We start from the raw sequence: 16,008 nt of genomic DNA on the forward strand, positions 1-16,008 counted from the left end.
AGATATTTGCATGACAGTCCTCAAATATTAGAAACTCTGGGCAGATATTATAAGTAGTTTATAAATGTTATTAAGGTAGTTTTTGTGGCAATAGAAACAACCTTAAGACCCTATTCCATAGTGAAGAGAATGAAGACAGTCAAGTTTTCTTTTAGATTTGTTTCTAATTAGAAATAATAATCAAGATAGCTCTCTTAATTTTTTGTGGCATTTTTATGCTGTAGTTTAGAATTTGTAGCAGTGGTTCAATGGTTTCTGAGATTTACAAGGTTATACAGAAATGTACCGGTACATCCATCCATTTTCTGACATGCTTAATCCCAAGTGGGGTCGTGTGGGGTGCTGGTGCCTATCTCCAGCTGTCTACTGGAGAGAGGCGGGGTACAGTCCATCGCAGGGCAACACAGAGACAAATGCACACACTCACACCTAAGGAGAATTTAGAGAAAACAATTTTCTTAACAGTCATATTTTTACCCAGAGAGAACCCACGCATGCTCAGGGAGAACATGCAAACTCCATCTAGAAGATATTATAAGTAGAATCTAACCCAGAACCTTCTTGCTGCAAGGCAGCAATGCTACCCGCTGCGCCACTGAGCGCCCCAGAAATGTACTGATATTAGAAAATTCTATTTGTATTTTTGCATATTTAAGTATTTCAAAATGAATGTACTTTTGAATACTTGAGTATTTTCAAAAGTGAATACTTTAATTTGAGTAGATGATTGACAAAGTAACTTTTACTTGTAGTTGAGTAAGATTTGACTGTGAGTATTAATCATGGACGAAATCTTCATTTCAGAAGTGGGACGGACGCAAGTATTTTTTAATACTGTATAACTAAATTCAGCGTGTTTGACCATCCAATCACAGACCCGGTTCAGTGCGCACAGATGTTTGTAAAGTGAGCTTCTCAAGAGTGGCAGCCAAGACAGCAAATCACACAAAGAAAAGACAGTAGGCCAATCAGGAGCTTGTAGGTATTCTAAGCTCAGGGAAGCGGACTTCAACTTGAGCAGAGGTTTTTCCGATTGGTCCTAGTGCTCAACAAATGTCTCTGCACTGTTGCGTAACATTGTTTTTGGACAGTAAAACATGCATGGGACCAAAACTGCCTTTTGAAAAAAATGCAGGGGAGATGCCCCCCCTTTCCCCACCAAGAATTACGTCCCTGGTATCAATACTTCTACTCCACTACTGTTGTTTAGTACTTTTTCCACCACTGCCTGTCAGTAGAGGTGAACAAATTTGTCTTGGTAGTTTATTAATTGTACTCTACTTCAGTGTTTCCCAACCGGGGAACCCCTAGTGGTCCGCGAGTCCATCGCAAAGGGTACAGGAAAATATTCCATTTTAATAAAATAGGGCTGGGATCTGTTCTACTTTTTGAGGACCCACATGAAAAATTAAACAAGCTTTTTTCAACCAAAAAGTAAAGTATACTTATATGTTTGAGTTCACCTTCAGCTGTGACACACATCCAAACCAAGCAGAGGAACAGACTGGATGTAGAGAACAGCCTGGGATCAGCTGTTTTTCTCACCTAGCTATCAGAGCTCATCAAAGCAGCTCAGCTGTCTTGATTAAGTGTTTTTTCTTTCTCTTCACATTGAAATCCCCATAATGTTGATGTTTGTGGTTGCAATGTTCTAAAATGTGAATGTTCAGGGGTGCGATAACTTCAGCAGGACACTGTATGTAGCAATAAAGAAGGAAAATATCTGTTCACTTTTCTAAATATATATCCAACATGCCAGTAAAATGTGTACTTTTGATAGTCGTTAAAGAGGAAACTGATTTAAAATAGATGTCAGAAATAACAGAGATCTCCAGTTGGAAGAGAGGGACATCATATATAAGCAGTTTAGAGGATCTGAAGTTTCAAATTGTAGGTTTGTAATAAAACCCCATGACTGTCCTCACCCATGTGACCCCATGTGACTCCATAGAAGAAGAAGATCAAAAGAGAGGCGGACGGATTCAGCAAGGGCATCAGGGCATGAAATGTACACGGACTGCTGGACATGAAGATGGAGACAGTGGATGAGAATATGTGGTGATTTAAAAAACAAATCTATTATTTTTCTATAATATTTCGATTTCAATTCAGTTCAGTTTATTAATATGGTGCCAATTCACAACACATGTCATTTCAAGACATTTTACAATTCATCAGATCATACAGTCAAATTGATTTAAAGTTTTCTATCGAAGGAAAACCAGTTGATTGCATTGACTAATTGCCTCAAAGGCAATTCCTCACACCAGGCATGTTTGTAGCGACAGTGGAGAGGAAAAACTCCCTTATAACAGGAAGAAACCTCCAGCGGAACCAGTCTCAGTGTGAGCAGCCATCTGCTGAGGCTGACTAGGGTTCAAGGAGACAGAAGCAGACTTACAGAAAGAAGCAGAGCACATAAGGAACTTGTAGAAACACTAGTAAACCTGCACATAGAGAGGTTTTAACTACAGTTTGTGGACTTCCTCAAAGTAAAGAGTTACAATAGTCCAGCCTTGGAGTAACAAATGCATTGACTAACAGTTTCTCATCACCACCCCTGGATAGGATATTTATCAGTTTTGCAATATTCCACAGATGTTAGAAGGAAATTCTAGAAACCTTTTTGATATGGGATTTAAATGACAGATCCTGATAAAAAATAACACCAAGATTTTTTACTTTATTATCTGAGATCAATTTAATCACATCCAGCTTAAGTGACTGACTAATCTGGTTCTTTTTCAAAGACTATTTAAACAGTATATTTAAGAAGTGAGAAGAACTTGCTGTATAGTTTTGCATTATCTGGGTCTGATTTTAATTAAGCCAAGTTTATGAATCCCATTTATGTGAGCCCTGATAGGCGAGGAACGAGGGAGACATCTACTGGTTAAAAGTAGTTGTTACATTTTGGTAAAGTTCAGATTTTGTTTTGAAAGGATTTTCCATTAACTTAGAGGCATTGATAAGGAATGAGGAAGAAATTTGTTCGATATTAATGAAAATGTGTAAATCAATATGAATTTAAAATAAAATGATTTATCTGTTTCCATTTGTATCATTAAAAAAAAAAATTAAGATAAAAAGTAGTTTGGTAAAAAAATATTTATAGACATGCGACTTAGTTGATATTAAGGAAGTCATACCCTACCTATGATTACTCATGATCATTTGGAATGTTTTCCTTGGTCTATTGATCAAGTAACTTTAATAATGAGAGAATTATGTGAGAATGGAAGAACTCCCAGCCATCACTGTTATATGTAGCTCCCTCCAAAGATGTTTATATTAAATCTGGACTCAACCTTGACCACCCCATTAATATTTTTAATCATTACAAATTATCTCATAGTTAGGAGGTAGTATCATAAAACCATAATTCATGTTTGTGGCATGGCAGTCTCATAAAGTTAAAATATTTCAAACTTGAAAAAAAATAGTAAATGTAACACTGAATAAAAAAAATAAAATAAGATAGGCTTTGACATAAATAAAATAGAATAATATATTTTGCAATGATTTTAGAATCTATTATTTAAAATTATCTTTATCTTTCATAAATACTTAGGTTGTTAAATATAGTATACATATATACTTCTTTTTGTCAGGGTCATGGGGGCCTGGGGCCCCCTCTCCAGCAGTCTTTGGTTTAAAGTTGGGCTACACCATGAACAGGTCTTCATTCCCCTTATTAATTCATAACTACATTAGTTACAGATTATGTATTTCATCTCCCCAGAAGTGAGATTAGTTAGAATTTCAACTAACTGAGGTATAACCTACCAGAACTGTTTTAAATGACACTTTCTTCATTGATTTGTTCCATGTTGTATAAGGACCAAAATTTAAATTGCAAAAAGGAATGGAAAATGCAAGGTAAAAAGGAAAAGGGATTTGCAATTAAGTATGATCTTTTTTTTAAAACAGTGATTAGAAACCTTAGGCCTATTTGTAGTCTGATGTGTTGTAGTTTTCATATACCCATTTAGAAAGAGGACTTGAAATATATCTTCAAATTGCAGTATTTAACAATGGATTAGTAATTAAAATGTAAATTATGAATAATTCCATTTAAAATGTTCATTTAGAAACCTCTTTTGAAATAGGTTTTCAAATGTTAAATTTGAAAGGGTTGTTTTTCTTCAGTAGCGGTTAAATATTACTGTATTTTAAAAGAGAAATCTTTAAAATATTTCATTTTTTATTTCGGAAATTTGTTTTTCTTCAGTGACGATTAAGTATTACTCTATTTTAACAGAGAAACCATTAAAATATTTTATTTTTATTTCGGAATATTATTATTTTTTGCCCCGCCCTTGACCTTTGTCACGTGACCCCGTGCCGCAGCAGGAGTCACATGATCGTTAGCTAGTTCTTGTTTTCCTGCCTCCTATAATATCTGATTTCCGCTGATATATTTGACTCTACTGGACCATTAAGTAGATATTAGCAGCTTGGGCGAATACAGGTTTTAGTCTCCAGCCACTAGTCGCTAGTTAACCGGTATGTTGACCATAGCAGCATCTGACTGGATAAACCGATAACAGCAACATCCGCCTTTTTCTCCGACAAAAAAGAAACTAAAGCCTCGTTACATCTCATAGCTAGCATTAGCTTAGCTTCTTCAACGTTTCCCTCAGTGGTGGGCAGTGACTGTGTGACATGTCGAAGTACACTAGCTTTCCAGAACCGACGGAGGACCAGAACCCTTTCCAGGTGGGTGAGTGACAGGATGATGACGGCTCACTGATGTCGCTCATCTGACCTGGTTTTTGTCCAGGCCCATCTGTCCTCCTGTATAAATCATCTGAGCCTAAATTTAAATGCAATAGAAAATTCAATGACTTGTTGATGTTTTTTTTTAACTATATACTAGGACCCTGCTGTGACTCAGCATAGCAGCAACACAGAATTTGCAACACTGGACCTTTACAACCCGTTTGACAAACCAGCTGGGGTGAGCAGTGTCTTTGTTTTTGCCTAGAAAATAAAACAAGCAGGAAAATATTACATATTTGGTTTCAGTTGTCTTTACATTATTATCCATTTGCTCCTCTACTCATTCATTTATCCATTATTTAGACCTGTAACTCATTAGTTTTTATACTACTACTATAGATTATTCTCCATCTTTTTTGTTTCTTTGTCTCTTCATTACCCTCTGTTTACAGTTACAGGTACTATTTTTTAAGCCAGAACAGAGTAGAAATATTTGACACACATTTACAGTCAGCTTTTGGTCTAAGTAGTGGTTTTAGACTAAATCTGAGGTCCTCAACAGGGGGTCCGTGGCCCCTAGGGGGTCCTCAGTGGTGCTGCATGGGGGTCGCAAAAGTTTTGGTTGATTATACTTTTTTTTTTATATTCCACTCTGCAATTCTTTCCAATAATTAAATTGTCTTTAAATACACATTAACATGAATTCAACATGTTAGTGGAGCAGTGGGTAGCACTGCTGCCCTGCAGCAAGAAGGTTCTGGGTTTGATTCCTGTCATCGAGTTTGCATGTTCTCCCTGAGCATGCGTGGGTTCTCTCCAGGTACTCTGGCTTCCTCTTACAGTCCAAAAACATGACTGTTAGGTAAAGTGGCTTCTCTAAATTCTCCTTAGCTGTTAGTGTGTGCGTGAATGGTTGTTTGTCTATTTGTTACCCTGTGATAGACTGGCGACCTGTCCAGGATGTACCCCGCCTCTCGCCCGTAGACAGCTGGAGAAAGAAACCAGCACCCCTCGCGACACCACTTGGGATTAAGCGTGTCAGAAAATGGATGGATGAATTCAACACACTGTAGTGAACAGATAAATGGAGGCAGAAGATGTCTTTTATTAATGCACACATTCAGCGACACACAGTAGCTCTTTTAAGCTGGGCACCGTTTCATTCACAACACCTCTCCCATCAACCAGGAATCAGAATCAGAAATACTTTAATAATCCCAGAGCAAAATTACTTTCGTTACATTACTCCATCTGTAATAGAGAGACAATAGGACCAGTTTGATATAATACAATTTCATACAATATATATAATTGGGGGGTCCCCGCTCCATCTCGCCATCAGTTTGAGGGTCTTTGGCCTGGAAACCGTTGAAGACCCCTGGACTAAATTAACCAGGGGGGCAGGATAAGGTCCGGGTTTTCTCATTGGGTGACAGAAAAAAAGAATAACGCACACATAAAAACTAGGGCAACAGTGCATTGTTCAGCATATTAAGTGAGCCAAAAAAAATGGTTTTCAGATTCCTGATCTAATGGATGAAAACTGTGATTGCATATCATAAGAAATTGATTTTGTATTTAGCTAAACAATTGCAGGTGAATTTTCCCTTAATTGCAATGAATAAATGGGATGATCTGGCTAATGATGAGTATTTCTGCTCTTGAAATGAAATGATTAGGTATTATCCACTTGAAGCAAGATAAATGAAATGCTTTTAAATCATTTTACACCATCAGCATATTATCTTACCTCCTTAAATCAAGGGGAAAGACACCAATTTCAAGAGAAAATGACTTTCTTATACTGAGTGTTTTGCTGTGTGTGTTTTCACTACAGGGGTCTTAACAGGGCCCATGATCTGTTGGCCCTTATCTAGAAGTTCCCATTTCTAAATGTAATTCACACTTTGATATTAACAGCTGTATAGGAAGCCAAGTTATATACAGTGTTCTGTACAAGAGGCCCTGTTTATTAACTCGTTGGTTTTTAATGTTTTCTTCATCACTCTAATGGATATGTTTTGTTGTTTTATTTTTATAGCCTCCACCACCATATGAAGCCACATCTCCGTCTGCACCTGCTCCTGCACAGACGCCACCCAGCAGAACAACACCCACTGAGCCTCGCAACTATGGCTCCTATACCTCCCAGGTAGTCATTTCGCAATGTACAGTTACCACTAACGTTGATGGAGCATTTCATCTTACGGCCGATATTTTTGGCCGATCCAAGCGTTTTTTTTCTTTCTTTTATCAGCCGAATCATTAGTATATTCAGCAGCCATACCTTAAAATAGAATGAAACATGTTTGTTTCCACTTCCTCTATTTACTGTTTATTGTTATTGTTTTATTTGTTAATAAACATTTCTGTTTTTGTTTGTTTGCTTTTTTTTTTTTTTTTCCGTTTTTGTCATGTGAATGGAAAAAGAAAAAGCAATATAAGCTTCAAGAATCGGTCCAAACATATCAACAGCACATACCGGGAATCGGTTAGGCTAATCTCCAAATAATCAGCGATGGCCTTAATAAGTCGATCTCTCATCACTTTTGCCCTCTTTATTTCAGTAGAAGTTAGGTTCACATATATATGTGGCTCTGTAATTATGAATGTGATAAAGAGGATATGAAGTGCTTTGCAAAGAATACTGAAATCATAGACTTTTAAAGCAGGATCTGTTATCGCTGTGGATGAGTTGTAAGAAAGCCATAGCAGGTTCTTTTTTGGTCATGTAAGACAGATGGCAAATATAAAGGAAGGTATTTTGGAAAGACTTGACATTTTAGCTTTTCTGTCTACTTGTGTGACAGGAAACTAGCACTGCGTGTCAGTCTGAACACATCATCCTCACTGAGAACCGTAGGGGCAGCCTCCCGCTGCAGGGATGCATTTTTCAGGACAGAAAATCGGGCTAGAGCTGATGAAAAGAAAAGTAAAGCGACATACAGGACTAAAAACTTTTTCTATTAATTATAAATGTAAGCATCTAAATGAGTCCACCACTTTAAACCACTTAGAACTGCTTTTAAGCTATGACATGTTTGCAAAACACTTCTAAATATTAGAGGCGACTGTTTTTTTTTTTTTCTGTGAAAGCTGACCTCCAGTTTTCCTGCTGTGTCTGTGTGTTAGCCTGCAGTGAACGCCACCACAGCAGAGCTCCTGAGGAAGCAGGAGGAGCTTGAGAGGAAAGCCCAGGAGTTGGAGAGGAGGGAACGGGAGTTGCAGTCTCACAGCCTCGGACCAGGAGCCAGTAAGACACAGCAAAGCTAGACTCTGCTTTGTTCAGCATATAATTTACTTTTCAAAGTGGAAAGTCCTTTTTTCTTTATATTAATGCTTCCTGAAAGGACTCTATTGGCGTCAGTTTGTCAAATAAATATTAAATAGGGGATTCTTTGGCTTTAGCTGCTTCTGTTCTCTTCTTCAGCGCGTCAGAATAATTGGCCCCCACTGCCTTCCTTCTTTCCTGTCGGGCCCTGCTTCTACCAGGACATCAGTGTGGAGATCAGCCAGCGCTTCCAGCGTACTGTCACCATTATGTACTACTTCTGGATGTGTGAGTTTAATTAACTGTAACATATACACACCACACACTTCCAATTCAATAAGATCCACGAGCTCATGAGAAGCAGTTGTTATTTAGCACGGTTCTGGTCAGATGTTTTCTTAACCCTTTACAGGGCACTCAGTGAAATACTTTGAAAATCAAAATGTCAAGCCAATAGTGTTATTGGAGAACAGGACAAGAGCTTATTACCTTTGTAACATTAAAAAAATATGAATATTTTGATGGCAAAAATTAATGTCAATGAAATAACAAGAAATGCCATCTTGCCTGAATATATTAAGAAAAATAACAAAAGCGTTTCTATAAGAAATTCATCAAAAAACACTTTTTGGTACAACATAAACGTAGAGGCATTAATGCTGATACTGGCCCTTTTTTGGCATTTTTTAGTATAATAGTATAATATAATCGTTAACTAGGCTTATTCACTTTTTAACTTTTTTAATTAGCTTTTTACCTTTTTTCTGTATTAACTTTTTAAAATAGCTTATTACCTTTGTTCCTGACTTTTAAACTTTTTTCAAATGCCAAAATAAGATGTACAGCCATGTAGCAGTATCTTTGCTGAATGGCTGGATATAGATCTTGTGCTTCTAGATCTCCCTGAGGGACAGGGGGGACTCCATTTGTAAGGGGAATACAAGTGATCACAAACGGGAGCTTGTCCTATAAAGGGTTAAACCTCCAGTAGGCATGACTTTTACATCATATATTCACTGATTTATGTGAACTGCTCTTTTATTTGCAGTCAAGTGACGATGCAGTAAACAACTTTGAGGATTTTTACAAAAACACAAAATCTGGAGGCAAGTTTTTCCTAATTCTCCAATTTCAGTTACAAACTCAAATACATCCCCCACTTATATATGGATTCAAATCCTTCAGAAAGTTGCAGAGAAACTGTCATTTTGGTATTTATGTCAGCAGGTTGTTTAGTGCTGGCATAACCGACTTACTAAGAAACGTTTTTTTTTCTTTAGTTCTTTTTATGAACTTCTCTGTTAAACTATGTCTGTTTAATATGAATGAAGTATGGTTATTTTGAATTTAGAACCGTCTGAAAAGCAGCACTCTATTTCCTTGCCATATAAAGAGATTTATTTCCCTGTCTTTGTAACAAACAGTCTGTGCGTTCACCCTCCTCTTCAACCTGATCTCTTCCCTGGCTATGTTTTGTGTGGACACCAGCGAGGGTTCCGGTTTTGGACTCTCCATCCTCTGGACTCTCCTCTTCACTCCCTGCTCCTTCGTCTGCTGGTATCGACCTGTTTATAAAGCCTTCAGGTGATTCCAGCCTTTTCTCATCCTTTGTGTTTAGACAAAAGATACTGAATGTTATTTTTCGACTATTAAGAATCACTTCCTGTGGTTGCTGCTTTGTCCATTTCATGAATATAGCAGATTTATATAGCAACTTTAAGTAGCAAGAGAGTACAATGTGCTGTACATGAGAATAAAAAAACTGAAAAATTTATTAAAACTAAACAATCATATATAAAAAGATAAAGTGATATAATATGATTATAATGTTTTTCTTTTGCAGGAGTGACAGCTCCTTCAACTTCTTTATCTTCTTCTTTATCTTCTTTGCTCAAGTCTGCGTCTTTGTCATCATGACTATTGGAATCCCTGGATCAGGATTCAGGTACAACTTGGCACTATGTATATTTGATTCGCTGAACCAATTAATACTCCCACAGGTTGTTGTTTATACCAGCTGCTTTTCCATTAAAACAATGACCTGAAGTCAATGACCTGAAAAGAGCTTGGATGGTTACTGTTGGTAATACACTAAGACGTCATGGTATGAAATAATGCATGTCACAGAAGTTTCCCCTGCTTAAACCAGCACATGTCAAGGCCCATTTTAAGTTTGCCAATGACCATTTGGATGTTCCAGAGGAGTCATGGGAGAATGTCATGTGGTCAGATGAGACCAAATTACAACTTTATGGTCAAAACTCCACTAACTGTGTTTGGAGGAAGAAGAATGATGAGTACCATCCCAAGACAGGGTGACTGCACTGTATTAAGGAGAGGATGACCGGGGACATGTATTACAAGATTATGGGGAACAACCTCCTTCCCTCAATTAAGAGTATTGAAGATGAGTCCAACATGACAATTATCCGAAGCGCACAGCCTGGATAACCCCAAAAGAGAATTATCAGAGCGAGCTCAAACTCTGTGTTTGTCAGTAACAGCCCAGAAACCTGACTGATCTAGAGAAGATCTAGATGACAATTTCAGACCCCTCCATGATTTCTAAGTGGGAGAACTTGCAAAATAGCAGGATGTTCAAATACTCATTTTCCTCACTGTAGTATACATCAAAGCTTGAAAGCAGTTTCAGTTTTTATCTCCAAGTAGTAGTGTGATTAATTTGACTCAAAAACTAAAAGTTGCCTCTCGTGATAAAAACATAATCTCTTAAGGGGAAATTGTCATTTTTGAGCTGATAAACTTAAAACGGTTTAACAATGTGTGAGGTTTTTTTTAAGTTCCTTTGCTTTTCCTTGTTTACCCTCCTACAGACCACTGTGACTCAGGTGGAAAGCCACGGTGAGGCAATCCAAGAAGGGCTGCAACTAATGATCATTTTCCTAATTGATTCGTCTGTCGATAATTTCTATGATTAATGGATTAATAATCAGATTCCAAAAGGTTTCTTTTTTTTTTTTATTTAAACTCAAATTTAAACCATGTGCAACTAAAGTTTTTCCGCTTGAGGAATATATAGACATATTAAAAAGTTTTTGTTTTTATCTTAAATGTAAAATGTTTATATTATTTTATTTCACAGTGTGGTATAATTAGTGCTTTAAGTGGTTTGCTCTGTTAGCTAAAGACATTCTCTATTCTGCATTTAACAATTAATAGATTAGCAGATGATTATATCAATAAGATATTAATCCATTTAATTGTTTCAGCCCTAAGTTTAAATAGTCAAGTCTTGTCCATTTTATTTAATGAGTACAAACGTCCCTAAATAGAAAATAAGACAAATTATTTAAAACAAATTGTAAAGCAATTGTGTGGAAAGGTAAAATAGCACAAGAGTGACTCATATTTAAAATTAAGAAAAGAGAATGACATTTGTAATTTTCAACTAAAATACCTGAACCTTACTAAAATGATGATTTAAAAAAAATATATGTTTAGTGTTTGAGACACTGTAGCTACTGATCAGAGGTGATCACAACCAAAAAGACTTAAAACACACCAGCTGATCTGGATTTAAAAATATAAAGCAGCTGTCTGGAATATATTTCCTTTGACCAAAGACAGTGAAGAGATTTTTAGATGGGCATAATTTGCTCAAACCTTTAGAGTTCGGCTAAAATGGTTGCCTTATTGTGCGTCAGAATATTTTTTGTTTCCAACAAAGTGTGCCTTATAGGATTCTTAACTACAACTAAAGATGTGAGCCTGTTTTTTTCTAAATCAGGTTGTGTCAGGAAGGATGTGAGGTTAGCTAATTCTCTAAGGTATTAATATGCAGTCTGGCGTTTATGCAAAATTAAAGCAGCATAGTGTAAGTTCCAAAGTTTTTGCAGAAGATGACATTTATTTTATTACAATTTAAAATGAAAACACTATGAACGACTCATACACAAAATAAACGGCCAGATTGAGGCGTATCAAAGTACATGGGAACCGTTTTTAAAACCAGAGAGGAAAGACTCAAACACTATTGATCCACAATAAAGATGCAGTGTGTGAGAATTATTATTATTATTTCTTTTTTTTCTTTCTCTTTAGTCTCATCTGCTGGCGGAGGTGGGGGGAGTACAGGAGGGATTCATGGTTAAATGTTAAAAACCCAAGTCCTTCTCTGTACAATCACTCAACGTTGTACACTTTACAGTACTGACAATGTCATCACTGATTTTACTGTATGTTTAATTGTTGAAGGATGTAATAAACATTAAAATAAAATAAAAATAATAAAATGAAAACACTGGCTGCAAGTTGAGCCAGTAGCACTAGAGCCAAGTTGACCACTTAACTAAATACGATAATTGGTGGGTAACTTAGGGTTAAGTTCCTTGGTCAGCCGATAATAGAACAGAATAGAAGACATCTGCTGCAGAATATAGTTGAGAAAAACACCATTTCGACTTAAAGGATGGATTAGAGGCAGTCATTTAAAGCTGCATAAGATCAATTAGACCAGAGATTTTCTGATGATTAAGGTACGTTTTTATGCCTTTTGTTTCAAACTAAATTTGCTTATACAGATGAGTTTCACTACTTCATCTAATGTATTCAGCACAATTTTATTTTATGAAAATCAAGACAAGTACGGTAGATTTGTCCTGGAAGGCTACTGCAGCTGGTAATAATATAATCTTTGATCATTATGCTTTTCTTGATATAATCTTCATTTTCCTACTTTCTCTCGCTGGATCTTTACTGTAAACTATTTTTCTCCTCAGCGGCTGGATTGTGAGCCTGGCTCTTCTGAGTAAAAGCACCGCCGTTGGTGTGATCATGATTATGAACGCCATCCTGTTCACTGCCCAGACCGCCATGGGGGTTTTCCTGTTGAAGAAGGTCAGTGGATTTCCATTTGTAGGGCGAATCTCAGGATAGAACACACTAAGGCTGCAGTTTGACAGATGTTTGCGTCCTAATTTTGATCTTTATTTGGTTTAATACGCTTAAACTTGGTTATTCTGAAGCGGTTTACTGCCTACCCACACATAATATACTTTGGTTTTTATTCATTATTTGAAATAGGACATGTTTTAAATTAGATTAGGTCAGTTTTAAAACCTCAAAAGGGACAAGGTCTTTTAACAAACTGATTTGCTCAGTTTATAGTCAGAATAAACTGATTACAACCACACCACCTTTTTATTTACATCTATAGCAGGCACTTCTCGACTCTTTCTGATTCCGTAAGTAGCTTCAATTAAAGCTACAGTGTGTAATAATTACAGGGATATACAGTCAGAAATGTAATATATTATACATAACTATGTTATTTATCATCATCTACGAGCTCAGCCTCTTAACCTTAATATTTGCGTTGCCTTAGAATTCGTTATTTATAATTACATAGGAGCGGGTCTCGCAGCCATGGAGGCAGACATCTTTGCGCTACGGCAGCGCAGAGCCAACAAACTAGCGATTGCGAGATCGCCCATTACGCTCGAAAGTAACTACGGCAAGTTGAGAGGGATGAACTGAGACGGTACTGAAATCTATACCCTACACAGACTAATGAAATACTGTCTGTAAAATTATATATGTAAACAAACCTCATCACTTGAGAAGGTAGGTGATGCGGACGTCGTGGAAGACATTTTGTCCCGTAATGCTCGCCGTACTCTTGGGGGGGAGAAGCAGTGGGGGGGAGATGTTCACGTTGCTGCGGTCTGCAGTCTGGACGTTAGATGTCACTGAAAATTACACACTGTAGCGTTAAGAACAAAATCATCACAAGTTTTTATCCTCCAATTTTTTTCTATATCTATCCTTTAACTGTATAATGGAAGCAGATGTTCTCTTTAAAAAAAACAGACTTTTTCTTTATTTTCATTGTCTCGTTAGGCGATAATCAGCCATGCTGTTATATCCCAGAATCTCATTGTACTCCAACTTGTTTAAAAAAAAAAATGACACAAAGCCTGACTAAATCTGCAAATCTAATGCTAATTTAGCAGATCCTAAACTTTTTTTTTTTTTGATGGGGCCCCTCCTTTATTAGAGATCTTTTGAATCAGGTGAGGCTAAACTGTGCGAATGGAGGAAAGGCAAAACTTAGCAAATTTCATTGTTTTGGCTTAGCAATGGCATTATTTAGAATCTCTATAATTCTAATAAAAATTACAGTTATTTCAAAAATTTAATCATCTGGGGAATCCTGTTAATTGTTTAAGTCCTGCATTTCACTTTAAACACCTTAATCTATGAGACTCCAAACCTGTTACCTTACTTAATTTTTACTATGGCTGAACATTCAGTTGGATTTTACACTTGTTTGTCACTCTTAGAACACATGAACCTTAAAAACTCAGGCATCTTGAACCGAACCCAAGGATTAATCAGACTTGTAAAGATGTGCAATTCTCTTCCTGATATACCTGGAGTTAATCTCCTTTTGAAATATTGCTGATTAGTTGATCAGACGCTCATAAAAACAATGATATATATTCTTGCTGAAATGTTTTAAAAGCAGAATATCTAAGTGTGTGTAATGAAATGAAATGATCTCTATGCTTTGTCCTGTTGAGCCACCCCCCATATATTTAGCAGATAGCAAGCGGTCTCTGAGGGAAAATCCACATATTAGTTTCTAGGTATCGTTTTCATCCGCATTGTGTTGATAACATGACAATGAATTGCTGCAGGTCTCAGGTGTCAGTGTACTCTTCTTTCCTCCGCTTCAGATCCACAGCATGTACAGGCAAACCGATGCCAGCTTCCAAAAGGCTCAGGCTGAGTTCGCCACCGAAGTCATGTCCAATCAGACCGTACGCCAAGCAGCTGCCTCTGCTGCCCAGGGGGCCTTCACTGCACCTCGATAGGACAGCAGGATGAGCGGAGCGCCAGGGATTGATGACAAAGCGCCTCTAGAAAGCTGAAATTCAGCAATCATGCATGAGTTTTCTGATATATATATTTTTTTTTGAAAATGTACAGGAGAAGATGTAGACAATGCCAAACTGAATGAACCAAAAGGTAAAAATTTAGGTGGTGTAAAATATAAAACTGATGCTGTCAAAGTGTCAGTGTGAAGGAAACTATGCTGTCTGCCCAGAATGTGTACCCTGCTTCTTTTCAATAATGGTATTTATGTTTTTGCAGAAAGAAATGTTGCCATTTTTTCCATTTATATCCACAACTGAACAGCTCCTCCTAAGACAATGCTTTTGTTTGGCTCAAGTGTTAAATAAATGATGCTGTTATTGTTACAAATAAGAATACTAACTAACTGGATTGCCAAATCTTCTCATGCTGTATGAAATAAGTGTTGTTTTTGTTTCCAGTGTCTGTGACTGTTCTGTTGAAACCTAAAGTGATTATAATTATAGCACACAGCTGTTTTGGTTTTAATTAAAACACATTGCCATTCTTTCAGATTCAAATACTGCCTTCAGTGCATCATTTTGATTATATACCGGGTTTTTATTTTTAAATCAAAAGTTAGTGTTTTCATTATAATTTTGCTGGTATGGCTCTTTGACCAGGGTGCTTATGGGCCAGGAGGAAGCACCAGTGTGGCAGTAGGCAAATCTGGGTTTAATTTCTAGCTCAAGCGTACAAAGACAGGCGGGGCTGGGGTTTGAACCGGGGACAATTCTGTTGTCAGGACAAACTCCTTCATCCTAGTCCACTGTCACCCATATTATATGTATTTATTTAAAAAATAGTAAATGGTGGTTAGTTTAAATTTCATGTAGATCTGAAATTTAAATAAAGTTCTTAAAAAGTGTCTAAAATGCTTCACTCCAACCGAAACTTCCATCAACCCTGGACAGGGAGCCCCTTTGTTTTAAAGACTGTGAGCCTAACATGTGTTGCAGTTTGATAAAGGTGGGTGAGTGAAGCTTTAAATGACATCAATTTCCAGTGATCGGATAGGACCAAACGCTGATCCAGTGTTTACCTAAATGACTGATGATGATAAATAGAATCCACCTCTGTGTAATCAAGGTTCTGTATAAATGCACCTGCTCTGTGATAGTCTCAGAGGTCGGTTTAAA

General features: G+C 37.0%; 1 protein-coding gene across 1 annotated transcript; it reads left to right on the forward strand.

Annotated features, from left to right (window-relative positions):
- The first annotated feature begins 4,330 nt into the window (after window positions 1-4,330).
- Window positions 4,331-15,390, forward strand: scamp3 (secretory carrier membrane protein 3). Its single transcript, XM_038279284.1, has 9 exons — window positions 4,331-4,719; window positions 4,880-4,960; window positions 6,764-6,874; window positions 7,855-7,975; window positions 8,153-8,281; window positions 9,418-9,577; window positions 9,837-9,938; window positions 12,733-12,850; window positions 14,692-15,390. The coding sequence occupies exons 1-9, from the start codon at window positions 4,666-4,668 to the stop codon at window positions 14,827-14,829; spliced, it is 1,014 nt and encodes a 337-aa protein (XP_038135212.1). The 5' UTR covers window positions 4,331-4,665; the 3' UTR covers window positions 14,830-15,390.
- Window positions 15,391-16,008: the final 618 nt, after the last annotated feature.

The sequence above is a fragment of the Cyprinodon tularosa genome, unplaced genomic scaffold (genome assembly GCF_016077235.1).
Source record: "Cyprinodon tularosa strain WSP-4 unplaced genomic scaffold, ASM1607723v1 ctg15, whole genome shotgun sequence".
NCBI classification, from domain to species: Eukaryota; Metazoa; Chordata; class Actinopteri; order Cyprinodontiformes; family Cyprinodontidae; genus Cyprinodon; species Cyprinodon tularosa.